Source organism: Brassica napus, chromosome A6, assembly GCF_020379485.1.
Source record: "Brassica napus cultivar Da-Ae chromosome A6, Da-Ae, whole genome shotgun sequence".
NCBI classification, from domain to species: Eukaryota; Viridiplantae; Streptophyta; class Magnoliopsida; order Brassicales; family Brassicaceae; genus Brassica; species Brassica napus.
The window spans coordinates 18,765,194-18,792,463 of record NC_063439.1 but is presented as its reverse complement, the minus strand read 5'-3'; the positions used below and the strand labels follow the sequence as shown (position 1 = coordinate 18,792,463).

The 27,270-nt window shown below is 36.7% G+C and overlaps 5 protein-coding genes and 1 pseudogene across 7 annotated transcripts; 5 read left to right on the top strand and 1 right to left on the bottom strand.

The window, feature by feature from the left end:
- Positions 1-522: 522 nt before the first annotated feature.
- Positions 523-4,493, top strand: LOC106347930 (WD repeat-containing protein 26 homolog). 3 transcript variants are annotated; one of them, XM_013787553.3, is made up of 6 exons: positions 524-773; positions 1,076-1,316; positions 1,401-1,688; positions 2,027-2,128; positions 2,205-2,846; positions 2,921-4,493. In XM_013787553.3, the coding sequence occupies exons 2-6, from the start codon at positions 1,077-1,079 to the stop codon at positions 3,080-3,082; spliced, it is 1,434 nt and encodes a 477-aa protein (XP_013643007.2). In that variant the 5' UTR covers positions 524-773; position 1,076; the 3' UTR covers positions 3,083-4,493. The 3 variants fall into 3 exon arrangements, with proteins under 3 accessions (XP_048637879.1, XP_013643007.2, XP_048637880.1); XM_048781922.1 differs by having other exon boundaries at positions 523-773; positions 1,076-1,688; XM_048781923.1 differs by having other exon boundaries at positions 533-679; positions 1,076-1,688.
- A 235-nt stretch (positions 4,494-4,728) lies between these two features.
- On the top strand, positions 4,729-6,688 carry LOC106347932 (serine/threonine-protein kinase SRK2H). The gene is made up of 8 exons (XM_013787554.3): positions 4,729-5,037; positions 5,107-5,283; positions 5,365-5,418; positions 5,498-5,590; positions 5,675-5,767; positions 5,852-5,956; positions 6,040-6,138; positions 6,225-6,688. The coding sequence occupies exons 1-8, from the start codon at positions 4,918-4,920 to the stop codon at positions 6,561-6,563; spliced, it is 1,080 nt and encodes a 359-aa protein (XP_013643008.1). The 5' UTR covers positions 4,729-4,917; the 3' UTR covers positions 6,564-6,688.
- Positions 6,689-7,118: 430 nt separating this feature from the next.
- Positions 7,119-10,089, bottom strand: LOC106347928 (TOM1-like protein 5). Its single transcript, XM_013787551.3, has 10 exons — positions 9,835-10,089; positions 9,406-9,518; positions 9,138-9,216; positions 8,941-9,039; positions 8,731-8,844; positions 8,476-8,639; positions 8,310-8,385; positions 8,105-8,190; positions 7,767-8,033; positions 7,119-7,684 (listed from the first exon to the last, which is right to left on the bottom strand). The coding sequence occupies exons 2-10, from the start codon at positions 9,504-9,506 to the stop codon at positions 7,342-7,344; spliced, it is 1,329 nt and encodes a 442-aa protein (XP_013643005.1). The 5' UTR covers positions 9,507-9,518; positions 9,835-10,089; the 3' UTR covers positions 7,119-7,341.
- A 1,238-nt stretch (positions 10,090-11,327) lies between these two features.
- On the top strand, positions 11,328-14,323 carry LOC106347927 (DEAD-box ATP-dependent RNA helicase 31-like). Its single transcript, XM_013787550.3, has 9 exons — positions 11,328-12,201; positions 12,279-12,385; positions 12,458-12,513; positions 12,599-12,823; positions 12,904-13,110; positions 13,184-13,366; positions 13,454-13,669; positions 13,757-13,939; positions 14,036-14,323. Exons 1-9 carry the CDS (start codon positions 11,471-11,473, stop codon positions 14,261-14,263), a joined length of 2,136 nt encoding a protein of 711 aa, XP_013643004.2. The 5' UTR covers positions 11,328-11,470; the 3' UTR covers positions 14,264-14,323.
- Positions 14,324-14,848: 525 nt separating this feature from the next.
- On the top strand, positions 14,849-17,043 carry LOC106347926 (alcohol dehydrogenase). The gene is made up of 8 exons (XM_013787549.3): positions 14,849-15,257; positions 15,350-15,485; positions 15,571-15,640; positions 15,710-15,803; positions 15,890-16,103; positions 16,187-16,328; positions 16,396-16,566; positions 16,646-17,043. The coding sequence occupies exons 1-8, from the start codon at positions 14,969-14,971 to the stop codon at positions 16,835-16,837; spliced, it is 1,308 nt and encodes a 435-aa protein (XP_013643003.2). The 5' UTR covers positions 14,849-14,968; the 3' UTR covers positions 16,838-17,043.
- An 879-nt stretch (positions 17,044-17,922) lies between these two features.
- On the top strand, positions 17,923-21,598 carry LOC106453933 (annotated as a pseudogene).
- Positions 21,599-27,270: the final 5,672 nt, after the last annotated feature.

Below are 27,270 nucleotides of genomic sequence, written 5' to 3'. Positions count from 1 at the left end.
TCCCCCCCCCCCCCCCCCCCCCCCCCCCCCCCCCCCTACTAAGCCTCTAAAACAACTCTTAAAGGGGTAGATGCGGGTTTGGCCATTTTACCGAAACATATGGCCAAAGAATCCACATGCAAACGTTTTCTTCTCTTTTTGGATAATAACCTATCGACTCTGAAGAAAAATCATGGACTTTTTATTCATTAAATGAATGAAATTTTTAAAAAAGCAAATTATAAACGTCGTTTGGCACATCTCATGTTGACAAATTTTAACGTTTAAATCGAATACAAATTGCATTAGAAAAGTTTGAAGGGAAATGTCATATATTAGTATTATTTTCTAACTGGTGTTGAATCTGCTTCATGCAGTTTTATATTTTACCAAGAAAAAAAAAAGGTAAACATTTAACCTAAATCAATTATAACCAAAGTTCACCCATTTGTCTAAGGCTAAGCATTGTTTGTTTGAAAAATAATTTATTTCAAAAATATAATTAACCAATTATTTGATTCAGTTTTCATAGTAACCATCAATTAATATAAATAAGCAGGAAGAGTTACACATGACTCAAAACACAAAAGCAGAGCGCTAAAAGAAAATATAAATACGAAACTGAGTGAAATCTCATTAGACGTTAATCTTTCTCTCTGATTCTTCTTCTTCTTCTTCGTCGTCTTGTGCCGACCTATAAGTACTCTTCTCACTTTCTCTCGTTCGCTTCTCTCTCTCTCTTTGTCTAGTCTAAGATCGCTAAAGCCGACTTGCAGGGTTTTGCATCTTCTTTCGTAAGATTGAATCTTTTTCCTCCTAAAACCCTAAGATCACTTTTTACGTTTTCACGAACTGAGTTTTCTTGCGATCCAAGGCTAGTTTGTTCTTGCTGATTTTACGTTTGATTGATCGTTTAACTGTGAAGGGTATGATTGTTTCTCATCGCTACTTTGCTATCACCATTCTCGTAGATCGTTTGTTATTATCCTATCCGTGTTAGTCACAAGAGATGATCTTCGTCTCTTTATGTATACTATGTGCTTAGTTGATTCAAGAAAGCTCAAGATTTGATTTTTTTTTTTCTGACTCTCTGCAGGATGGATGGTACGATAGGCTCCAAAGGTCTCGTCAAAAAGACCGAGCTCGTTAGGATAATGACAGATGCACTCATCTCCCTTGGTTTCAACGGCATCGCTACCGACTTACAGAACCAATCCGGCGTTAATCTCCTCGATCCTACTATCAGGCACTTTCTCGACGAAGCAAAGCGTAAAGAATGGAACAGCTGCATTAAACTAGTGCAGGAGGAGGAGGGATTACAAGTGCGTGATGAAAAGGTTGCGAGATTCTTGCTGCTAGAGCAAATCTTTCTCGACTTCTTGAAGGATGATAACCTTGATGATGCACTCAACACTTTACAGGAAGAGATGACGCCTCTCGGTGTTAAAAGGAGGCGCCTTGAAAAGCTTCCCTCCAAATTTGTGTTTCCAGATTCTGGTGAAGAGAGGTTCACTGAGGTTACGAGGAAGGTGCGAAAACTGTTTCCTCCTGCAGCTATAGTGCCAGAAGGGCGGTTGGTGCGTCTCTTAGAAGAGTCACTTTATCATCAGATGAGGGACTGTGATTACCATAATGCTCCTGATACTGACATGTCCCTGTGCTTTGATCATTGCTGCTGGAAATCTAAAATTCCTTCCAAGACTGTTCAGGTAAATAACACTATGCTAAGAGATTTAAAGTTGTGAGTGTTACATTGTTGCTTGTTCAATACGTTAAGTTGGCTATATGTTTAAGTTGTGAGTGTTACATTGTTTCTTGTTCAATACGTTAAGTTGTCTATATGTTTGAGTTGTGAGTGTTACATTGTTTCTTGTTCAATACGTTAAGTTGTCTATATGTTTGAGTTGTGAGTGTTACATTGTTTCTTGTTCAATACGTTAAGTTGTCTATATGTTTAAGTTGTGAGTGTTACATTGTTTCTTGCTGACTTACCTTTAATGATGATATAGCACAATATGTTTAATTTGTCTATATGTGAATGTTTCAGACATTGGTGGGACATACAGATGAGGTCTGGTTCTTGAAATTCTCAAATAATGGCAAATGCTTGGCTTCTTCTTCTAAGGATAACACAGCAATTATATGGGAGGTATGTTAAACCAAACTGTGACTTGCTTTTAGCTTCTAAGGATTGATTCACTTATATGTGTTTTCTTTTTCTCCAGATCAATGCAGAGGGAGGAGAGTTTTCGATGAAGCATAAACTTGAGGGACACGAAAAGCCAGTTGTAGTAGTCTTATGGAGTCCAGATGATCAACAAGTCATCACATGTGGAGAAAACGAAGTCATCAAGCGCTGGGATGTTGGTTCAGGACAATGTCTTCAAACCTATGGAAGAGTTGATGTTGGTTCCATTTCTTGCGGATGGCTTCATGACGGTTCGGGTATAATCGGCGCGATGGCAGACAGGCGGATCTACTTGTGGAACTTAGATGGGACTGAGATAGAGCACGAGCAAGGGCAAAGGGGACAGAAAATTTATGATGTAGCCATGACGAGTGATGGGAAGTGGCTTGTAAGCGTGGGAAGGGAGCAGAATGAGATCTCACTGTTTGATAGAGTGACTAGAGGTGAGACGGTGATTCAAGTGGAAGGCATGGTTACCTCGTTCTCGCTTTCGAGAGACGACAAGTATCTTCTAGTCAATCTCATTACACAGGAGATCCACGTCTGGATGATTGATGGCAGACGCGAACCACGGAGGGTTTACAAGTTCAGTGGCCACAAGCGTAGTAGGTTTGTTATCAGGTCTTGCTTTGGTGGCTACGATGACAATTTCATCGCCAGTGGGAGTGAGGATACTCAGGTAATAAAAACAGATCTCATTAGTAATGGACCTTAAGATGGAGAGTGATGGTGTCTATGTTGTTGTTGTTGCAGGTATACATATGGCACACAGACTTTGAGACGGGACCTTGTTGTGTACTGCCAGGACACGGAGGAGCTGTGAACTGTGTGAGTTGGAACCCCGCTGATCTTCATATGTTGGCCTCAGCGAGTGACGATAAAACCATCCGGATTTGGGGACTTGACTTGGAGTGATGATGACTTAGCTGCAAGTTTGATATTTCATTATGTGCATAGGATATATACCTTTTAAGTGTGTCTCTTGTTTTCATTCTTCACCCTCTTGATGTTTTTTTTCTTCCTTGGAGTACAATAGAGATAAGAGCAGATGTTTGATTACTAATAGTGAGACACAGAAGACACAAAAAAAAATGCATTTGAGAACAGTTTTGCTCTAATGTTGATGCTTCACTTCTTCTCTTAAGAAACTATTGTTCTCTCTGTCTCTCTTAGTTCAGCAATGAAATTTCAGTAGAATCTTTATTCGAAGTTGGTCAAATGTTAGCTTGAATCGATCAAAGTCTGTGAGTTTGAGGACCACTTGAAAAGCCCTCGCCACAAGAAGATCATGGAGAGAGATTACGTAGCAAACACTCCACATTTATACTCATTTTACTATATCAGGGCTTAAACATATATATGGGCCTTAAACTGACAAGAGATGAAACGTTACAAAAAGGCCCATAGAATATACATTCAAGAAACCTAATTTCAGGCCTCTACTGTGTTAATACTTAGTAAATTTGTTTTGGATCAAATATGCTCTTTTTTTTGTGCAAAGATCAAATATACTCTATATACTTTAAATAATGATGTGTGTGTACCAGCTGCAACAAGTAGATCTCACCATTTTTAGACAGCTTAGTCTGTACTCTATAGTAATACACGGATCAAGACGACTTAATTCCTAAATATATAAACATAGTTGCTTACTTTAATTTAAATGAAAAAAAAGAAGATATGTTTAACCCTTTGCGTTTCCACACATGAAAGCACTTACTAATTTAAGATTTTTTAAAAATTAAAAAGGAAGAATACAAAACAATATTATCCACAAGTAAATTATTGACCATTATTTTGACTTTATGTATGAGTAGCAAACACCACACCACGTGGTTGGCAACAGCTTGGCCCTGTAACGGAAAACAACTTCAAATGAGATGTATCTCTTAAGTTATGGGTTCATACATTTTCTCATCAAAACCTTAAATTATATGACATGTATATTATATAGTTTTGACAATTGAACCCATTGCTATTTATTAGAACATGAAGAATGGTTATGAATGAACAAGTGTGTCACGTGATGGGCCGGCTTAGAAGCTCCAAATGTAATTTAGTTTACTTATATATAATTAGTAACTTAGCGAGTTAGTTATGGACCTTATGGTCGGTTGACAACTACTGATACACATGCATACTGAATTAATTTATAACTAATCGAAACGTTCAATGTGGTTTGTCTCTATTTAACCGACCTCGACCATGCCGCGTACAAACACAAGAAGACATCAAAAAGATAAAATCACTACAGTATTATTATAAATACCATTTACAATCATTTAAAATTAATATCACTATTATGAGCATAATATAATCAAATTGGAATATTTAGCATAGTGATTAGTGATGCTCTCCCTAAATTCTATTTTGCATGATCTAAGGAGTAAGGTAAGTGATGGATTAATAAAGAAGGAAGAGTAATTTTTATAGTATTAACAGTTTAATTAAATAGGAAAAAATTAGTGACCGTTGGATGGAAGGTGTTCATCGGAAATCGAGCGAAGACCTCTTCACGTGGCACAGTCCTATTGCCCATCTCCTCCGTTTACTCCTCCATAATCGATACATACACATATACATACACTAAAATGAGTGTTGCATGTGGGAGGCAATCTCAGATCCCCACGAACGTCGCTGCCCTTTATAAGATGTGACGAGTTTCTTCAATCATCCAACTATCCAAGTAAGTGTGTGTGTGACACATTCAAAAGACTTAAACTTTGATCTTGAGGAGGAAGTAAAAAGAGATGGACAAGTATGAAGTTGTCAAGGACTTGGGAGCTGGGAACTTCGGTGTGGCTCGTCTCCTTAGGCATAAAGAGACTAAGGAGCTTGTTGCCATGAAGTACATCGAGAGAGGTCGCAAGGTTTGATCTTTCTCCTCTCTTTGTGTTATAAAATGAAACCTTTGAATCAAATGATGATGTGGTTTGTAGATTGATGAGAATGTGGCGAGAGAGATTATTAATCACAGATCACTTAGGCATCCTAATATCATCCGATTCAAGGAGGTGGTTCTGACTCCAACTCATCTTGCTATTGTAATGGAGTATGCTTCTGGAGGAGAGCTCTTTGAACGAATCTGTAATGCTGGTAGATTCAGTGAAGCTGAGGTGAGACCTTTCTCCTTAATATCCTAAGTTGGGATCTCTTCTTGGTTTGTTTATGTTTAAAGAATCTTTATGTTTTCACAGGCTAGATACTTCTTTCAGCAGCTGATTTGTGGAGTGGATTACTGTCACTCCCTGGTATTTACATAATCTTATGAAGCTCAAGGAGAGATTTTTTTTTTGGGTTTTAGTTTGCATGATTGTTTTTTTTATGCAGCAAATATGTCATAGAGATCTGAAGCTTGAGAACACTCTGCTCGATGGAAGTCCTGCACCACTGTTGAAAATCTGTGACTTTGGTTACTCCAAGGTGACATTCATTAGTCTCTTTTTTTCTTTATATTAGTCTTCAAGATTTGTCTTCCTATCTAATAAGGTCCTATGTTTTGTGTAGTCATCTCTGCTTCACTCTAGACCTAAATCAACTGTTGGAACTCCAGCTTACATTGCACCTGAAGTTCTCTCTAGAAGAGAATATGATGGAAAGGTAACATCACTAATGACTCCTCAGTGGTTCTCATCTTAATTTTTCACTTGTTAATGTAACGGTTTGGTGACTGGTGTTATGCAGAATGCGGATGTTTGGTCTTGTGGTGTGACTCTTTATGTGATGCTGGTTGGAGGTTATCCATTTGAAGACCCTGATGATCCAAGAAACTTCAGGAAAACAATCCAAGTATTAACCAACTCCAGGAACCTTTTCAATAGCTACGTTTCTTTCACCTCAGTTCTTATGGTGTTTGTGAAAATGTTCTGCAGCGTATAATGGCTGTCCAGTACAAGATCCCGGACTACGTTCACATATCTCAGGAGTGCAAACACCTTCTCTCTCGCATCTTTGTCACTAATCCAGCTAAGGTACTTTCTCGTTTTCTCTGAGTTAGAACCCTTTTTTTTAGTTTTTTTTTTACTATTTGATGAAATGTCACTATAAATATATGCAGAGGATCACACTTAAAGAGATCAAGAAGCACCCGTGGTTCTTGAAGAACTTGCCTAAGGAGCTTACGGATTCTGCTCAAGCAGCGTACTACAAGAGAGACAACCCAAGCTTCTCTCTTCAAAGCGTTGAGGACATTATGAAGATCGTTGGAGAAGCAAGGAATCCAGCTCCTTCTTCTAGTGCGGTCAAGGGCTTTGATGAAGATGACGAAGACGTGGAGGAGGAGGTTGATGAAGACGAGGAGGAAGAAGAAGATGAAGAGGAAGAGGAGGAAGAAGAAGATGAATATGAGAAGCATGTCAAAGAGGCACATAAGAGCCAAGAGTCTTCTAAAGCTTAAAAGAAAACAAGAACTCACTCTGCTGTTTAATATATTCAATCTCTTATATTATATTTCTGTTTACGTGAATTTGAACATCTCTTTAATCTATAAGCAATTTGAATCAAAATCACCCATTTCTCGTATGGCATAAACATAGCATTTTCCAATGTTCAACAAAATAGTTAGGCGGTAGCTAGGCGACTTATAAAGAATTAGTGATTATGCATATTATTTGGAAAGTTTTGGCATCAACAATTATTAATTTATTTTATATTTATACAAGATATTTTAGTTTTTGAGTTTAGTTATAAAATTATTTTGATGAATTACCAAGATTAGATATACAAAACAAAAGAAATTAGATAAATTTGTAAAATTATACTAACATTATTTTTTTATTTAACAGATTTAGACTAATTTTGATCAATTTAAATTAATTTGATTTTTTTTAATTGATTTAAATCAGTTTAAATTGATTTGAATGATACAAATCAGATTTTTAAGAAATCCTATCCTGCCTAGACTGATTTTTAGAACCATGGAATTTTCACATTCATTTTCATTACACAAACAGGAACAACACACCTCTGTAGAATAGCATAGCTCATGTTTCAACAAAGTGAAAGTAAAGTACCTTTACTCGTATTACATAATCAGATCTCATGGGGCCTATATTCTAATTTCACAACACTAGAGATACAGAGCAACAGCAACACACAAAACAACAAAGCCTAAAGAGAGCAGGAGTAAAAGAATACATATATATTTAGGATGAGACAGAAGTTTTGGGTGTGTTTCAGTCACTGAAGTCAACACTTCCACTGCGTGAGCTGCTGCCATCGCGGCTATGCAAAGAAAGACCTCTCATATGACCTGGCAAACCCGAGGCACCATCAACTTTCTTCTCCTTGAAGAACTTTTCCCTCTCAACGTGTTTTGAAGGTGGTGGCGGAATCACAACAGGCGGGGATTGCGAATGGCTATGGCTATCACCACCGCGTGATGACTCCTCTGATGGTAAAGGACGAATGAGTGGACGGTTGAGCTTTTCGCTATGGATTGCTGATCCAAGTAAGGCTTGTGGAGGTGATGGCTTTTCTTCATCCTCAGGCATTGCTCTAGCTTTCCCTTTTCGCAATCTGCAAACAAACATTCACATGGATCTTTGGACGTAGCATCACGAATAACATTTTTAGATTCCAAGAACCTTAGGAGACATACCTTCTGAATAACTGCTCAGGCTCCTCTTCCTCATCCTCGTCTTCAAGATTAAGATGGTTTGGATTAGAGATAGAGCTGCTCGATTTGGTGTTTGCATTAGAACCGTTTGAGGTAGGACGATTAGGTTCGAGATTGGAATGATAACCATTGGATGCAGCAGACCTGCCTGACCCTGTGACTCTACCAGACAGTAGATCTTCATGTCTATTAAGAATTCTCTGAAGTTGTTCATTCAATTCGATTGCTTGAGAAACTGCTCTTTCATCCCTGCACAAACAAGCCGCTCCACTTGAGAAAGAAAACGCTTTTTAAAATGTCATCTAGAGACGGAAACTTGCCTAGATGTCATGACGAGGTGCATTACACGCTCTTTCTGAAATGAGCATTGCTCCACAAGATCAAGAGTAAACTCATCTTTTGCTCCCTAAATGGTCAAAAGTGGATCGAACTAAAGTTATCACTCAGGCTAAGAGATCAACAAGAGAACCAAAGAATGTGTTTAGTGGAGTTAACAATATAAAGTCATGGAGGTATAATATATACCTCAGGATTTTGAGAATCAACTGCGTCAAGAACTTCCTTCAAAACTTCTAATGCAGCACTAGCTTTTTGTAAGACGCTACAATCAAAGAGATAAAAAAATAGATTTTAAGGCCTCTTAAAATTTAAAGGAAAATTTTAGGTTACTGACATGTGGAGAAGAAGATACCTAGAAGGAGTTGGAGATTCTCGTTGCTGAGTAGGAGGAGCAGTCCCCTCGTTTCTAGCAGATGCAAGTTGTTCATTGAGCGTATTTCTTGGAACCGCCTGTGCAGTGACCACAGCTGGTGGTGGAGTGGAACTAGGTCTTTGAGGAAATTGAACTCCTGCTTGCTGAATGTAACAGAAGATGACAAAACAGAAAAGCTCTCAGTCTTGGAAGACAGATTCACGGAAATGGGATGTTCTTTTGTTTCAAACTTACCACTAAATCATTGTATGCTGTATAATACTGGGGGAACTTCCCTGAAGCGCCACCAAGAGAGGTTTGAGTTGCATTAAGAAGAAGAAATATCCTCTCTCTTACAGGCAAATCCGACTAAAATGAGTGTTCGAAAAACACAAACTAAAATTAAGCAGCTTAACTCTCAAATTTTGTAGAGAAGTAACATCCAGAAACAGAGATGGAACATACTTTTTTCTTTACTATCTTGACAAGTGTAGGGAGTACACCTGTGTCTATAACCTGCTTGTGAATATTCTCTCCAATATTATTCATCAACATTTCCAGCAACTGCAATTATTATCAAAACAAAAGTCTCCATTATCAAAACGTTCAAAGGTATGCTATTCTCCTATGGCAAAGACATAGATTAAGACCAGGAACCTTACCTGGACAGTATATAATTGAGTGTTTGGGTTCTTGCTCCCCAGGCGTTTTTTGATAGCTTTGATAACATCTTTTGCTTGCCTATTTACAATATAAGAAGAACTCATGAACAGGTCGAAAATGCTAAGACGACACCAAAGTTATGTGCCTACTTATGGTTATCATATAAAATCCTTGAGGGTGATTAAACATCAAAACAACAATGAAGAGTTTTGTTAAGATTGTGGTCTATGCACTACTGTCACAGTTATATAAGAAGATTAGAGATACCTTTCATCTCGAGCAGCAAGTTCACAGATCTCAATGTTTTTGCCCCAATCCACATCAGTAAGCTTCTCGCTGGTTGCAGAACTTACAAGCTCCGAAGCCATTTCTTAATTTATCTGTTCAAGCCACAAACAATCAGCAACTAAAGATCCTCAGCTTGATAAACATAGCAGACTTCAAGATCAGATATTTGGATCATGTTATCTCGACAAGGAACACATGTGGTAAAGCTTGGCAAAACCCAAATCCTAGAAACAGACACAAATCTGATCACGAAGAGGACAGAACAAGACAAAACTGATAACTTGTCCAAATACAAAAAAAAATATCAAGCTGTCGAGGAACATTCTGACCCAAAAATAGATCTCAACAAACAAACAATCAATCAATCAAGTGGTTTGATTGGATGACGATAAGAGTGAAAAGCCTTACCTGATAAACCCTAATCAGCTTGAGCATTACAGAGAGACGTAACGAAGATGAAAGACGAAGCCTTTGCGCCCTCTTCTTGTACTGATGGTTTTTAGTTAGGATAGTAGATTATTATTATTATTATTTTAAAACTAAATAAATAAAAAAAGAAAAGAAAAGAAACAATCAAAGGCTGAAGAAGCAGACACCGCCATGAGAGAGAAAGCTGTTCTCTTGGTAAAGTGTTGTTGGCGCGGGGAAGAGAGATAATAATATTACAGTCACGCGCTTGTCAGCTTTAACTAACAACTGACAGCCTGGTTGACCACCACGTGTCCTATCCCTTTTAATTAGGACACCCGAGAAAATCTCGGGGGAATACTTTCTTTTTCAGAAACGTCCCTTGATTTCACTGGTATTTAATATCTGTCCCTTATCTTATTTTTCTAAATATTTATCCCCACGTAGAATACATTTCACAATATGTTTCTAATTTAAAGTTTCGGACAAAATAACTCTCCAAAGAAATTCAAAAGGTAGTTAACTAACATTTAAAACTCTTAACTACCAGGCTGACTTTACTGAAAATTAGAAAAATGGATTTGACCTTTAACAAATTAATCAGACAGACAAGTTCCAAGTGTCCACTTTGTAATGAGCTCATAATTTATTTTCTTTTGTTATCATTAGTTTGTAATTTATTTTCTTTTTTGGATTCTTAGAAGTTAAGCTCTACCAATTAAATCATTTATTTTCTTACTATTCTTACAATAATTTATTACAAAAATATACATGTGTAATATACTTAGCTCTACCATTTTCTACGTAGCCAACAAACAGCATTACTATCTTATATCATAACACATGTTACATGTCCACATAATCTACCAATAAATTGTGAGCAAAATAAATGAGGAAATCGAGATTGAGTAACAAATACACCCTATTATTGAAGTTTTAAATGATTACAAAAGTTTTTTGAGAAAAAAATGATTACAAAAGTTGCCGTCGAAAGAATGAACATTAGGTGAATTTAGCGTGTTACTTAGCTAAAACATAGAATTATGAATAAATAAAATATATACAGTAGTTAAAACAAAAGAAAATGACTACGATAGCACTAAAAAAGTTTTTATCACAAATATAGCACTTAAGAATAAAAATGACCAAAATAACACTTAAATATTTTATAAATTATTTATTTTTACCCTTGGGTTAACTAATCCTATACCTTTTTGTTTAGAGTTGAGGAGTGGGGTTTTGGGAAAATGATTTCTAATTTAAAAAAATTAAAAAAACTTCAAATTTTTAAAATAAAAAATGCTATTTTGGTCATTTTAGTTTTTGAAGACTATTTTGTGATATAAACTTAGAAAAGTGCTATTTTGGAGATTTGCCCTTAAAACAACTTGAAAATTCGAACATTCATCAATCATCATAACACACTACTAAATGATATTTAGCTCCAATAATTCTAAGCGTTAAAAACGACGTGCCGTTTTATCGTTTCAGCATATATCATAAAACGTAGCCGTTTCGATGTCCTTCTCTGTAAAGCCTTTAGATGAAATCATGAAACCCTCCCCCACTTGACTGAACCCTTTCATTTCCCGGCCACCGGAGACGCGAACTCCGTTTTAACACAGAGCTAAAAGCTATGCCTTTGAAGTTCCCTCGCCGAATACAATTCATAACCCATCCTCTCCCGCGCACTACTAATAATCTCGCTTCCTTCAGTTCTGGTTCTCGAGCTTATCATTATAACACTTCTAGCTCCTCCCCTTTGCTCTCCCGGATATTCTCGTTGAATCACTTCCCAATCGGGTCTCACATCAACTTCTCCACTCGTCCCAACGGAGGCGAAACCCGCGCGTCAAGGAGCTTGATCGAAGACGAGGAAGAGCTCAGCAACTGGGTAACCGATCTGAGACCTGGTTCATTGCGTGTCCATCTCACGAGCGATGATGATGATGATGACGTGGATCGTAGCAGGGGGAGAAACCAAGAATTTAGAGGGACTCGCAACAAAGTTGACTCCTTTAGGGAGAATCGGTTTAGTGACAGAGATAAAGGATCGAACTTTCGGAGTAGTCAATCCTCTTTTCGTGGGAGGAAGGAGAGAAGTTTAGGTAGAGATAGAGAAGGACACAAGGGTTTAAGGAAGCAGCGGCGGGGAGATGTTCTAGATGGAGAGAGTAGTGACGAGGATGTTAAGAGTTTAGTAATGGGAGGGATTGGGTATTTGCTTAGTGAGGAGGATGAGGAAGAAGATGAAGATCACGAGTTTCTTAAGAAGAAAGCTGCTTCTGCTTTTGGGTTTGATAAGCAGAAGGGTGTAGAAGCAAGGAATGATGTTAAAAGCTCCGATTCTTATTTGACCAAGACGAGGTACGTTGTTGTTTCTTCTGTGCTTCTGATGGAATAAGCTGAGAGTACTCTGACTTACTCTGACCACTTGTTAACAGATTCGATCAGTATCCTTTGTCTCCCTTATCGCTGAAAGCACTTAACGATGCGGGATACGAGACAATGACTGTTGTGCAGGAAGCTACTCTCCCTATCATTCTCAAAGGTATGATTATATTGTAGCCTTTATAGTTTTTTTCTTTAACTCATTGGTTTCTTGGGCATTGTTTGTTTTCAGGTAAAGATGTTCTAGCTAAGGCCAAAACAGGAACTGGGAAAACTGTAGCGTTTTTGGTGAGACTTAACACAAGTATATTAAGTAGGCCATTTGATAACGTGTTGGACATTTGTGCTTATTGTTGATGTTTCATTTTTTAAGCTTCCATCAATCGAAGTAGTTGTCAAATCTCCACCGACAAGCCCGGATAATAAGCGACCTCCGATCCTTGCACTTGTGATATGCCCAACTAGAGAACTTGCCAACCAAGCTGCTACAGAAGCGAACACCTTGCTGAAGCACCATCCAACTATTGGTGTTCAAGTTGTGATTGGAGGCACAAGGCTTGGTTTAGAGCAAAAGCGTATGCAAACAAATCCTTGCCAGGTTAGTATTGTTTGCAACATTTGTGCGTATGCTTCAATATTTGGGCCTTTAAAATGAAAAATGTTATTTGAAATGTTCAGATATTAGTTGCTACTCCTGGAAGGCTCAAAGACCATATTGAGAACACTCCAGGATTTGAAACAAGGCTAAAGGGTGTGAAAGTTCTTGTGCTTGATGAAGCTGATCATCTTCTGGACATGGGTTTCCGCAAGGACATTGAGAGGATACTTTCCGCAGTTCCTAAGGAGAGACAAACGTTTCTATTCTCTGCCACAGTACCTGAAGAGGTCTGGCTCATTTTCTTGCATATTTGTTTTGGTTTATGTCTTGGGTTTTGACTTGAGTTTTAACGGTGTAAAGGTTCGCCAAATGTGCCTTGTTGCTCTGAGGCGGGATCACGAGTTTATCAACTGTGTTCACGAAGGCACTGGAGAGACACATCAACAGGTCAGACAAACGCACATGATTGCTTCACTGGACAAGCATTTCTCTCTTCTGTACACACTTCTTCGAGCACACATTGCGGATAACGTAGATTACAAGGTACACAAATCTTCTTCAGCACCAGTATTAATACCACATGACTTATGTTTTTCTCTTTCTGGCTAACTCTGTGGTTGGTTCCTGAAGGTCATTGTCTTCTGTACAACTGCTATGGTTACAAAACTAGTGGCTGATCTACTTGGTGAGCTAAACTTAAACGTGAGAGAGATCCATTCTAGGAAACCGCAGAGTTACAGGACAAGGGTTTCTAATGAGTTCCGCAAATCCAAAGGTTTGATTCTTGTAACATCCGATGTATCAGCTCGTGGAGTTGATTACCCTGATGTGACTCTTGTTTTACAGGTAAATTAAACCATACAATAGTAATAGAACTCTTACTTAGAAACCTTTTTTCCTCCGGTTTTACAGAAAGTGTATACATGTGTACAGGTGGGATTGCCAAAAGACAGAGAACAATATATACACAGACTCGGTAGAACAGGTCGAAAAGGGAAGGAAGGAGAAGGCATATTGTTGTTGGCACCATGGGAGGAATACTTCCTATCATCCCTTAAAGACTTACCCATCACTAAGTCTTCTCTACCCTCAACAGACCCAGAAACCGTAAAAAAGGTTAAGCCTTTATCCTATTTCACTGATCTTGGCGTTGCTTCAAGGAGATTAAATTTAGAATGGGGAATTAAGTTGGTTGAAAATGGAATGTAACAGGTGCAAAAGGCGCTATGCCATGTAGAGATGAGGAACAAGGAGGCGGCGTACCACGCTTGGTTGGGGTACTACAACTCACAGAAGATGATTGGAAGAGACAAAGAGAGGCTGGTGGAGTTGGCTAACGAGTTTAGTCGTAGTATGGGACTTGACAATCCTCCGGCTATCCCTAAACTTATTCTTGGTAAGATGGGTCTCAAAAATGTTCCTGGTCTTAGAGCCAAATAGATATATTTTCTTTTAAGCAAAATTGATAAGTCATCTTAATAAAAGATTACTTTTGATCTTCTTCTTCTTCTAGCTTCCAGCCATTTTAGTTTATAGTAATTACAGTTTTCACATGTTTGAGTCTGTTTCTTCTCGGGTGTAACACAACAATGTACAAGAGGGCACAGTTGAGAGATTCAAAGTTGATCACAACCCAACTAATATGAGAAACGTTGCAGTAACAACTATTTGAAAACTCGAAGCAATGCACAAGAGCCCAAAAAGGCCCATGACATAGCAGACAAAGCTGGATGAAGCCCAAAACGCTTGGGCTAGTATGACTTCAGAAAAATTTGCTTCAGAGTTCCGCGCAAACCATAAACCAAGTAAATAGTCAAAAATTAATTAGGCGAGCTCGGAACATATCTCTCATTGGGCCTACATTAAACCCATTTTTCTCGTCTGATCTAATCTTTAGTTCCGTAGATAAGACAGACACGCCTGGAGGTGGGCCCATGTTTAGTGGGCATAAATTAACCCCACACACGCACAATCGACGCGTGAGTAACACCCACGCAGGCTGTATATTAAAAGCTTGTAAATGAGCGCGTGGTCTATCAGTCAAAACTCAAGAGTGTTAACAAAATCTCTTACCACGTTCAAGTGTCTCCTTCACTGCCCTGAAAACTCCGATCAACATCTTCAGTTTACCTCCGTCGTCTTATCATGGCGTTTGCTCCAATTCTCCGCCGCGCCTCCGCCGCTAAGAACCTCTTTTCACTATCGAGACTCTCCCTTGGTTCTTCTCCCTCCGTTAGATCTCTTCAAACCGGAGCCTCCGGCGACGATCGTCAACCCCCTCCGCCGCTGTCTCCGTCATCCATCGCTGGGTATCACGTGAGCTCCGGCGGATACATGCGGGGAGCTGTGTATCGCGAGCCAAATCAGCCTCTAACAATCGAAGAATTTCACATTCCCCGACCAAAAGTGAATGAGATTCTCATCAAAACCAAAGGTAGATATTACCATCATGTCTTGATTCGTTTTGAAATAATTTATGAAAAAAAAGCTTTGATTTTTTTATTCTTCAATTTGGTATGTGGGCAGCTTGTGGAGTATGCCACTCTGATCTACATGTGATGAAAGGAGAGATACCATTCTCTAGTCCTTGTGTTATTGGTCATGAGATCACTGGTGAAGTCGTTGAACATGGTCCTCTTACTGATCACAAGATCATCCAAAGGTTTCTCAAACTATTTTAATTGGATTCATATTCTTTTTTTTTTTTTGTTACAAATCCTGAATGTCTCAACCTTTTTTTGTTTCAGATTTCCAATTGGTTCTCGTGTAGTTGGAGCGTTCATTATGCCATGTGGAACCTGTTCTTATTGTGCTAAGGTGAGGTGGAAAGTGTAGACCTTTCATTGGAATCTCAGTTTTTTAGCTGATACTCTTACTCGGATACAGGGCCATGATGATCTATGTGAAGACTTCTTTGCTTTTAATAGAGCCAAAGGAACTCTTTATGACGGTGAAACTCGTCTGTTTTTGCGTCATGATGGTATAAAAAGTTAAATTTCATCAGGCTTTTGTGGCATGTTAGGGAGTAGGAAGCATGATTGTTTTACATTTCTTGCTTTTCCGCAGATTCACCGGTGTATATGTACAGTATGGGAGGAATGGCTGAGTACTGTGTCACACCAGCACACGGTTTAGCTCCTCTACCAGAGTCTCTGCCCTACACTGAATCTGCCATTCTTGGGTGTGCTGTTTTCACAGCGTATGGTGCTATGGCTCATGCTGCTGAGATCCGTCCTGGAGATTCTATTGCTGTTATTGGAATTGGTGGTGTCGGCTCCAGGTATGTTACTTACATGTGTCATTGCCTTTTGTTACTGATTTGGTATGACCACAAACTAACCATCTTTGAGGTTGTTGCATCAGTTGTTTGCAGATAGCAAGGGCTTTTGGAGCATCTGACATAATTGCTGTGGATGTCCAGGATGATAAATTGGAGAAGGCCAAGACTCTTGGTGCTACTCATACTGTCAATGCTGCTAAAGAAGATGCTGTTGAAAGGATAAGGGTATGATTTATTAAAGGCTTGTTCCTTGTAATTTATAAGCCGTTGATTGTTTTTACTTGTTTGGCAGGAAATAACGGGTGGGATGGGTGTTGATGTTGCTGTTGAAGCCTTGGGAAGGCCTCAAACTTTCATGCAGTGCACACTTAGTGTGAAAGATGGTGGGAAAGCTGTGATGATTGGTCTCTCAAAAGCTGGATCCGTTGGAGAAATAGACATAAACCGGCTTGTTCGCAGGAAGGTTGCTTTCTTTGACACAATGACTTAGAATATCTATAATGGCTTATAAGATCATGACGTTGAATCTCTTTTGTGTAAAGATAAAAGTGATAGGGTCCTATGGAGGAAGAGCAAGACAGGATCTTCCAAAAGTAGTGAAACTAGCAGAATCAGGGATCTTCAATCTGACAAACGCGGTTTCAAGTAAGTACAAGTTTGAAGATGCAGGAAAAGCGTTTCAAGATCTCAACGAAGGGAAAATCGTGAGCCGTGGTGTTGTTGAGATACTATAAAACTAAAAAGCCCTGGTTCAGGTTTTGGTAATGACTGCTTTATGTCTGATTTCACTGAGGTCTAGTTGCTACAATCTTCGGACAGGCTCATTGTTATCTGATTTTTAGAAGCTTACTTAAATCTGCTTTAATGTCCATAGCAATGTTTGTGAACCTTGTTCTTGAGAATAAAACAAAGGTCAAATAATGGATGTGTTCTTCCCTTATATCTTGTAAGAGTTACGGTAACTAGCCGAAGTGCGCTTTAGAGCAGAATATTGTTTTACTGTAGTTTAGTATAATTTTTTGGATGATGTAATTACGTGGTCGTTTTTATTTGCGAGGAGCATTATTTAGGTGATGATTCTTTTTCTTAGTTTTTAGATTTTAGGTTCTACTTTTTAGATTTTGGTTTTTGGTTTTTAAATTTTAGCTTTAGTTTTTAAGTTCTGATTTTGCAGTAAATTTTAGTTTTTTGAAAAGCTTGAATGGTTGTTTTAGATTTTGGTTTTTATTTTTTGGTTTTTGATTTTAAAACTAATAAAATAAAAAATATTATTAATAGTAAAATATTTATTCTCTGCAAAAGTAGAATATAAAATACCATTATACAAAACACACATAAAATTATTTTACAAACTGCAAACACAAAATAAAACTATCGTGAATTTCATATAGAAAATTTTGAAACTCTATACTTAATAAAGTTTATAAAAATGGGAAATATTCCCAATCTTGTTTAATTCTAAGTAATTTAAAAGACTAGAAAATATATTTTATAAGTATGAAATAGTATAAGAAAAATACTAGTAATAGTCCTAGTTAATATGAAGTAAAACCAAAAGAATACAAAATATAACTTGGTATCGAATAGTAAAAGAAAAAAATATAATTTCTCTAAATAAAATAAAAAGTTATTAACAATTTTTTTTTTTGTAATGACTAACTTCAAATAAATAAATTTATATTATTGATAATTTTAAATTTTATTTGAATTATTTTGTATTTACATCAGTTTATTGTTAGATGTATGTTCCAAAAAAGAGTAGCGAGAAAATGCCTTAAGTAGTATAACATATCAATTGGTGACATCTTGTTATGTGGGAATGTTGTTAAAGGGTGAGATCCTGGGTTCGAGGCTCACCAACAACCTAATTATGGAGTTAGAGAAAACTTATAATGGAGGGGTTAGGATCGGTGCGCTGCAGCGCTATGAGCATGGAGCCCACGGGACGGGTAGTTCCCACGGAGCGGATTGTCATTGTATCTTAGGAAGTTCTTAAGACGAATAATGATTAAAAAAAAAAATGAAAAATAAAAATGAAAAAAAAAAACAAGGAACGGTTCGTAATCTGGGACTAGAAAATACGTGCCTTAGAGGACACATGGTAGTTGTGTATTGGATTGTGGTGAGAAGGGGAAAAAACCGATCACGAGTTCTTCCTCTCTTTCGGTGTTCTGTCGCTCTTTCTCTCTCTGGTTCCCGAAATTCGCATGCATCAGAGTCGAATCGAAGAGGTATTTGGTGAATCGAAAGGCGAATTGAAGAGGTGTCTCTTGGATGGAGGGACCGAAGCTTTAAACTCTCTTTGTAAAGTAGACATTACAGATGGCATGTTGAATGTCTCTGGGTATATATCTGGTCTTTCAAAGTAAGTTACTTGATCTACTTATGTTGACACTCTTATCATCACAATGTTTCATAATTTTTTTTAAGAACCCCTAGTTAAAAAACTCTTATTGGAACACAAAATTTAAAGATCTCTTAACTAAAGTTCTTAATTACTAAATCTAACTAATATTAAAAAGAATATATATTGATCAGATAGTCTGTCCACGTCAGCTCTAAAAATCTACCAATAGCATCATTTGTTTTTGCCATGTAAGCCACCAAATTAATATTCGGTTTGGGCTTTTTATTTCGTTTGATCCGTCAGATAATTTTGTTGGTTTGGCCCATTAAAACCTAAAGTATTGAAATCCTAATATCCTTTCAAGAGCGTCGTCGATTCCTTTGATCTTCCTCTTCGTCGTTTCCTTTCTCCCTATGTCTCCTCCGCCGAGCCCATCAAACATAGCAGTGGAACCGGTGTCCCTAAATCTCAGCCTATATCTTCATGTCCGTCTCTTCCTTACCTTCCGTTCAACCTTTATGCAACCTAAAACTCCAACAAACTCTCTGTATCCCTCCTTTTACAATCAAAGCTTCATGTGTTTTTAAACCGAAAACACCTCATACCCTAAAAACATTTTTATTGTTTGTTGTTTCATAATACTGTGTCTAATGTACTGTGTTTGTGTCTAACAGGGTGGTGATTTGATCAAGTGGGACAAGGCAAGGATCGGGTTCTACGTTGGAATCGATATATCTGAAGGGTCGGTATGTGTTCTCTGTATCCATCAAAGCTATTCACTTCACAACCACAAACGTGATTCTTTCTACTTCTCAAATTAAATTTATAAACTGTTCATCTCTCTCTATCTATACATCTCCCGGTCTTTACTCAGCCTATCAATATGCCTGGGTTTCGAAGTTCTCACCTATATATAGTTCATCACACAAAGAGCCCTTCCTCTGCTGCTTCTGCTGCTCAAGCCATCCGCCACTCAACTTTTGAGGCTCTCTGACATGCATGGGCTTCTCAATTCATTGTTGCTCGCCTCCTCAGCTTCTGGAAGTCTCCTAAAGTAAAAAAAAACGCAGCTTCTTCACGGTGCAAAGGTTCGACTCGAACCTATATCTTAAATAATTAAATACCTCTATAGACTCATGCCTAATATTTCTCGGTAATCTACGTTTTAATTCCATTAGAAGGAGCCAACCAAACTTTTTGGTATTTTTTTTGGTAGTTATCATTTTTTATTTTCATTCCTCTGTCTATCTCTCTCTCTTCAAGTCTATAATAACTTCCAACTCATACATAGATGTTTGTGAAAGAATATCCCGTCTCTGCTTGTGTGGTCTTGATTCGTTATTAGTAAATGTTTTATTGTTTTCGTTGTGAGACGAAGAAAGTGGTAGGAAACATGTTTTGTTTTTAAGTATTGAAATACTAATATTTCTGTACTTTTGTTTTAAATTAGTGTGGTTTTTGTCAAGCCGGAGCCAAAGCACCAGACATCTCCATGCACTGGACAAGTACATCAAACCTCACGTCCTGCCGGAGAAACATAACGTGACACTGCCAGAGAGTTGGAACCATCACACGCCTTGGAGGAAGACGAAGGTAATGGAGAGTCAAACCCAAACACATGTGGCTTTGGTATGGAGAGGTTCTCAGATGTGTCTGAGGAAGAAGGATGGATCGCTATTCCATATAGTATAACATCTAACTTTGAAAGTATTGAATTTTAAGCTTCTTCTCTACTTAGTCTAATGTGGTGGTAATGTCTTCTTATTACAGAGGAGATCCCGGATAACTGGTATGAGTGTTGATATTCAGTCATTACGTTCTCTGGATCGCTTCTTTGTGTTTTCTGGTATATGCTCTGTCTCTCAGATCGTTTCATCATTTAAAACTGATACAAACTGTTGTAACATCAGAGGCATTTGTTTCTACTTACAGGGGAGCAGATTCAGATCCTTGCATGCTTATCTGAGAGTAAAGAGGACGCTGAGATTATCACCCCTTTTAAAGTTGTTGAGGTGATGGACAAAACTGTACAGAGAAAGCTCTCTGACAATGGGACGAGTACACCATCAGGGGATGGAGAATTGAGCCCTGATGGTCAGTTTGCCATGATGGCCAGTTTGCAACTCAGTACGGTGACAGTCCTGGTAAAAAGAGTTTGGATTCACAAAAGGACGTATCTGATGGCGAATCGATCTTGAGGATGGAAGATCATAAGAGAAGAACATACGACTTGCTTTCCAGGTTTCTGAAATCTCATTTCGTTGTTAGGATCGCAGAGTCTGGTGAGCCGCTTTGGTCAAAGAAAACCGCTCTGGTGGGAGATACAAAGTTAGATGAAAAGAGGAAAAGCGGGAAAAAGAGACCTTGTGTTAGTGCTTTTTAGATATAGGAGAATTCGATCCTAATGTTTCTGGAGGTATAGCTACAAGTAAGGCAAAATGATGTGCCTTACCCAATGGAGACATAGTGGTATGTGATAGTAATTCTTATAAGTTGTTGTTTTAACATACTGATTCTCACACAATGCATTTATCTGGAAAGGTGCAGGTCTCTTTACAAGTTTATATCGTTGACTGTCCCAAAGAACCCACCATATGGAACCTTTTGAAGTGGTTGATACCGTGGGATAATACTATTTATCAGCAACCCCGTTCTTTACCACCTCCTATACGCTCTACCCCAAGTATCAGCAGCAGTTCACACAAGCCATTACTCTCTTTTGGCTCAGGATCTCAGCTCTTCTCATTCAGACATTTTAGAAGCTACTCCATGTCAGCTCTGCCGGTGCCGAACACTACACCAGTTACTGGACCCGTAAAAACTCAAAGCTCGAAACCATCATTTGACTTGAAGACTGGGCCTGTTACTCAGGTCAAACATTACGGAACGGTCATAAGTCTGGGACTGAAGAGCTCTTATCTTTCCGGGGTGTCCCTTTGGGGCGGGATAGATTCTTTGTTTGTTGTGGACTTAAGGCATATGCATTCCTGGTAGAAGATGGAGGAGGAAACTTGAAATCATTCAACCTATTGATATCAATTCGTTTGGAGGGGACTGTTTTAATATTTCAATTCTTTTGGAGCTGACTGTAATACAGATAAACATTTAATATAAATCGTTTAAAATTTTTATAATACATTCTTATGTATATATGTATGGACATACTTAATAAAACATGGGCATATTTTAGCAGTTGTCCATGATCTAGAGTTAGTGTTTGTGAAGAACTCACACGAGGTTGTCCATGAGTATATGAAAAAAACAGAGTTCGTAGAACTCATGAGAAGGCTTGGTGCTTTGGGTGATGGTAACCAAGACCAGAGTAAGTCTTTGTGTTTTGATTCTAACCAAATTTGCTATAGAAACATAATTATTTGGTTGGGACCATTTTATATTCAGGCACGTTATCAGATGATGAATGGGACGCTGCATATCTATACCTCTCTTTTGTCTTGAGGAAGGTTTGCCTTCTTTCTTTCATCATCTTTTGGTTTTCAGTTCTTTCCTCTTATGTATCAGGTATGTTTTAACAGAGAGGAGGAGAATCTGATGGAGGGAGGAGGAAGAATGGGAAAATGAACTTATCTAAAGACGATGTTTTGTATATTGCAACGAAAGTGTAAAAGAGTGTAACTTTACTTAACGGAGAGTGTCTTAAGACTCTGTTTTCGTCTCGCCTTTTGTTTAGTTTAGAAATTATGATTCTATCATAGAGAGAGAGGACGAGAAACCGCCTAATAATATGGTAGTCGTTGAACACTTACGTTATCAAATGTGCTAGGCTTTAGTAGAAAATATCATCAGGATTCTTATTACAACTCACCACTTTGTTTAAATGGGGCCCACTTCCTTTCATTAGTATTGTTAACCGAAAACTATAAATGACTAAACTAAAACCAGTTTAAGTTTCATATGTATCCGGACTGTTCATATATTTTTATGTCCAAAATACCGAAGACCCATGTCTATTATGTATTGATAATATTCAGAAAGATCTAATGTGCTGGTGGTCTTCACAAACACCTGGAAGATCCATTGTCTGACAGGCTTCCATGTCGAGGTTTTGAACAAAGTTTTACATTACCAATTTTATATTTTTTTTGCAGTTTTCTAAAAGTTGAAATTAAAGCAAATGGTTGTTTCTTGGGAAAATTCCTTAAAAATACACAGACTAATTTTCATTTGCTAATAAAATACACAAACTATTTTGACTCCCCGTTTAATACACGAATTAATTTCCGTTGCCTATTAAATACACAAACTTTCAAAATTCACAGGTTTTACACATAGTTTTAGACGGCGTTATCTATATTTAACGGAGGTGGAGACGACGTTAGTGTTTAATTAAACATGTGCTTAATTTATGAAAAGAAAATTCTTTAAAAATACACGAACTAATTTTTATTTGTTAATAAATACACGAACTAATTTTCATTTGTTAATAAAATACACGAACTATTTTGGATCCCCATTTAATACACGGACTAATTTTTGCTTCTCATTTAATACACAAACTTTTAAAATTTTCAGATTTTACACATCGATTTAGACGACGTCAACTATGTTTAACATGATTTAGTGGATGTCAACTATGTTTAACAAAAGTGAAGTAGATGTTAGTGTTTAGTTAAACATGTGGTTAAACTGCGAAAGGCAAATTCTTTTAAAAATCCTTCTGATAGATTATATTGGTAGTTTTCTTCTTCATAACACTTGCATAGTGTAAATTAACTTTGATTGACAAAAAATAAGAATCGGAAACTAATTCCAAAATCAGAAACTCGTTTAAAATTACGTAATTTTAAAAATGACGAAGAAAACTAGGTATACCTAGTTTTCTTCGTCATTTTTCATGACATGGAAATCATCTCCACTTTGAAGCAATATAAAATGAAATCAAAGCGAAGAAGAAGAAAAGGAACAGAGTTTGATGAGTAAAAGAGGTTGGAATAGATTAGGGTGTCAAACTTGAATTGATGCTAGCTTGAATATAAGTATCAATCGATTCGAGAGGTTTTGGTTGAGGGTGAGTGTGCTTTTCACTTTTAACCATACGTTTAGTTAAAACTAAAGTCATTTCTGTTATATGTAGTTGACTTTGTTTAAATCGATGTGTAAAATCTACAAATTTTAAAAGTTTGTATATTAAATAGGAAACAAAAATTAGTTCGGGTATTAAATGGGGATCCAAAATAGTTTGTGTATTTTATTAACAAATGAAAATTAGTTCATGTATTTTTAAGGAATTGTTTTTTCATAAATTAGACACATGTTTAATTAAACATTAACGTCGTGTTCACTTCCGTTAAACGTAGTTAACTCCGTCTAAAACAATGTGTAAAACCTGCGAATTTCAAAAGTTTGTGTATATAATAGACAACAAAAATTAGTTTGTGTATTAAACGGGGATCCAAAATAGTTCGTGTATTTTATTAGCAAATAAAAATTAGTCCGTGTATTTTTGAGGAATTTTCCCGTTGTTTCTTAGATACAAAAAGACGTTTGTGGGTTCGAAAAAAATTAAAATTATATTCATCTATGCCTATCAGAACCTAATTATATTAAAATATATTTTAACACTGAAGATTTTTGTGGTGTAAAGTAGATTCATTTGAACAATTCATATACTTAAACTAAAATGATTCATTTGAACAATTCATATTATTAAACTAAACTTTCTCAACACTTGCACCATTCATTTCGTACCGACAATATCATTTGGTATTGGTCTCGCTTACAACATAGTTTATCATGTTCTAAACATTCGAAGTTTGATAACAAAGATGGAACCTTTTGATACAAAAGCTAAATATATCTCTCTCTAAGCATAGGCAAACTATATACACTTTTGTAATTTTAGAGGTTAATCATATGTTATAATCAAAATTCAAAAGCACTGATAAATTTGTAAAACTTTATAAGCTTCATTTTTTTTTTGAAAAATAAAGAATAAAAATTATTACATTAAAGTATTATAAAATAAACTCAATTTATTTCATCATATTTATTATATTAAATGTGTTATTTTTTGATAAAATGTTAAATTTATTGATCATCGTAAAAGAATATATATACAAAGATTACAAGAATTTGGAAATAATCTAAAAAGCACTTCAGTTTACATGAGCTCCAAACCATCGACATAGCAAACCCTTCAGCTTTAGTTTCTGAATGTGTTATTTTATGGTTACATATAATGTAAACCTATTTTACAGTAACATACAATCTATGACACAATTGGAAAACTAAACTTAAAATTAAAATTTGGAAATATTTTAAAATATTCAATTTAAATTTAAAAGAAAAAACAAATATTCCAGTATTATCTATAAATAATATATTACACACAACATATAAATAAATTTTGAATTTAGCAAATTTAAAATATGTAATCCGCGCGTAGCGCGGAAAATAGCTCTAGTATTACTAAAAAACTTATTAAGAGCTCCAAATGGATTTGTAGGATTAATGATGCTCTAATAGAGTTGTTATGCTTTTATATCTCTTAAATGCTTTAGGGAATTTTTGGTGGGAAGCTCTTTTCATAAGTTTCTAAACAATATATTACTAAATAAATTGAAAATAGGAGAGAGGAGAAGTTTTTCTTGGGTTCACCCGAGGGCATGGGTTCGCCTTAGGGCAATGATAAAGCTAGACAAATGATTTATAGAGATCATAATTAATGTATTATAACTTAGGGATTTTTGCAAAATTGACCTACAACTTAAAGTCAAACACAAAACTAACCTCTCTTTTTTTTGAAAATTGGTTTTGCCATATTCACCCCACAAGTTCATATAATTTACGAAAATGCCATCAATTTTTTTTTATTTTTTATTTTCGAAAATGACATTTTTACTCTCTCACCCTCATCATCTTCAAGTAATTACAAGATTGCCATTGTCATCAATACCACAACCACCATGAACAACCAATTTGAAGCTCTTAATGCTCCCAAAATCGATTTACCCTTCTTCTTTTTCCATTCTTGTGAACTAAACACAACATATCTCTCACTTTCTCTCCACAATGAGCTAAAAAAACCCAAGATTTTGATTCTAAAATTTTTATGGTTCATAAAGTCATAGAAGCTAACGATTATGGGTGGGTGACTTTCGTTTGTGATTCTGTGTGCTTGGAGAAGCCTTATGTATGCTAAGGAACTTATCTCACCAATTTAAGGTATGACATCGAGTTTTTTTCCAGATCTGTTCGTCAGACGACTTACTTGGGAAGTCGTCTCGCTGTAGACGACTTACCTTTCAGTCGTCTGGCTGTAGACGACTTACCTGGAAGTCGTCTGGTCAACGCAGAGGTTATTTTTGCAATTGACTTTGAAATCTGTAACCTGAGACGACTGAAAGTTAAGTCGTCTACTATTGTTTGGTTTCAAAAAAAATTCCAAAGAACCTAGACGACTTACATTTCAGTCGTCATAGGTTAGTTTTGCATTTGACTGGATAATTTCAGAAGTTTGACTTCCCCAGACGACTTACATTTCAGTCGTCTGGCGAAAATTAAAATAATAATATTTTTTTTAAAGTAAATGACTTACAATTAAGTAGTCATAGGTTAGTTTTGCAATTGAAAAAAAAAACTTCAAGATTTAATTATACACAGACGACTTATAATTCAGTCGTCCACCAGACGACTTAATTGTAAGTCGTCTAGGACTTTTTTTCGAGATTCTGGTCAAACCTCGTAAATCTTGGACGACTTACATTTCAGTCGTCTCGTGGACGACTGAATTATAAGTCGTCTGTATATAATTAAATCTTGAAGTTTTTTTTTTCAATTGCAAAACTAACCTATGACGACTTAACTGTAAGTCGTCTACTTTTTAAAAAATATTATTATTTTAATTTTCACTAGACGACTGAAATGTAAGTCGTCCAAAAAGTCAAACTTCTGAAATAATTCAGTCAAATGCAAAACTAACCTCTGACGACTGAAATGTAAGTCGTCTAGCTTTTTTGGAGTTTTTTTTAACCAAACAATAGTAGACGACTTAACTTTCAGTCGTCCGAAATAACAGATTTCAAAGTCAATTGCAAAAATAACCTCTGCGTTGACCAGACGACATATAGTTTAGTCGTCTAGACAACTTAGATTGAAGTCGTCCGCGTCTTCTCCACTAGTTTTTAAGTCTTCTACGTTAGTTTTTGAATAACTTGTATTTTTAAGAGTGATAAGTAACTTCAAGATATGTAAAACTCATATTTACAAAATATGTTCTCTCCCTTAGTTTTACTAAATTTTACTAAGTTTTTCAATGCAAACTTATAAAAAATATGATATGTTTTGACTAGTTACTATTATTTGTTTCCATCTCTTACCAACATTCTTGTTTATTAAGATGAAAAAAGGCCATTGGAGTTTATTATTGCATATGAGAGATCCAAAGATAAGAAAAAGGCTACTGAAGTCTATTATTTCATTGATTTGTAAATGTGTAAACACATTGTTAGCACATTTAATACATCTTGGAAAACATTATTACTGATTTTACAAAAAATTCACAACTAAAAGAGTATACATGCAATTCACAAAACAGACCACAAACAAAACTATTATAGATCATTCATCTACAAAGACAAGCTTGGATTCCACTTGAGTAGACAAGACCAGACAACTTTTAAGAAGTCCAGACGACTTCTAAGAAGTCCAGACGACTTCCAGGAAGTTCAGACGACTTTGCCAGAAGACTTTTAGGAAGTTCAGACGACTTCCAGACGACTTTACAGGAAGTCCAGACGACTTCCAGACGACTAATAAGTAAGTCGTCCCAGAAGTCTTCCAGATCTGAAAAACCTGCATATA

Coding starts and splice junctions, on each gene's coding strand:
- LOC106347930 (XM_048781922.1), top strand. CDS start 1,077: ATGGATGGTACGATAGGCTCCAAAGGTCTCGTCAAAAAGACCGAGCTC. Junction 2,129..2,204: donor ACACAGCAATTATATGGGAG/GTATGTTAAACC, acceptor CTTTTTCTCCAG/ATCAATGCAGAGGGAGGAGA. Junction 2,847..2,920: donor GTGGGAGTGAGGATACTCAG/GTAATAAAAACA, acceptor TTGTTGTTGCAG/GTATACATATGGCACACAGA.
- LOC106347932 (XM_013787554.3), top strand. CDS start 4,918: ATGGACAAGTATGAAGTTGTCAAGGACTTGGGAGCTGGGAACTTCGGT. Junction 5,038..5,106: donor ACATCGAGAGAGGTCGCAAG/GTTTGATCTTTC, acceptor TGTGGTTTGTAG/ATTGATGAGAATGTGGCGAG. Junction 5,768..5,851: donor GAAGAGAATATGATGGAAAG/GTAACATCACTA, acceptor GGTGTTATGCAG/AATGCGGATGTTTGGTCTTG.
- LOC106347928 (XM_013787551.3), bottom strand. CDS start 9,506: ATGGCTTCGGAGCTTGTAAGTTCTGCAACCAGCGAGAAGCTTACTGAT. Junction 8,640..8,730: donor CAGCATACAATGATTTAGTG/GTAAGTTTGAAA, acceptor TGTTACATTCAG/CAAGCAGGAGTTCAATTTCC. Junction 7,685..7,766: donor CCTGAGCAGTTATTCAGAAG/GTATGTCTCCTA, acceptor GTTTGTTTGCAG/ATTGCGAAAAGGGAAAGCTA.
- LOC106347927 (XM_013787550.3), top strand. CDS start 11,471: ATGCCTTTGAAGTTCCCTCGCCGAATACAATTCATAACCCATCCTCTC. Junction 12,824..12,903: donor TGCAAACAAATCCTTGCCAG/GTTAGTATTGTT, acceptor TGAAATGTTCAG/ATATTAGTTGCTACTCCTGG. Junction 13,367..13,453: donor CGGATAACGTAGATTACAAG/GTACACAAATCT, acceptor TGGTTCCTGAAG/GTCATTGTCTTCTGTACAAC.
- LOC106347926 (XM_013787549.3), top strand. CDS start 14,969: ATGGCGTTTGCTCCAATTCTCCGCCGCGCCTCCGCCGCTAAGAACCTC. Junction 15,486..15,570: donor GATCACAAGATCATCCAAAG/GTTTCTCAAACT, acceptor TTTTTGTTTCAG/ATTTCCAATTGGTTCTCGTG. Junction 16,104..16,186: donor ATTGGTGGTGTCGGCTCCAG/GTATGTTACTTA, acceptor TTGTTGCATCAG/TTGTTTGCAGATAGCAAGGG.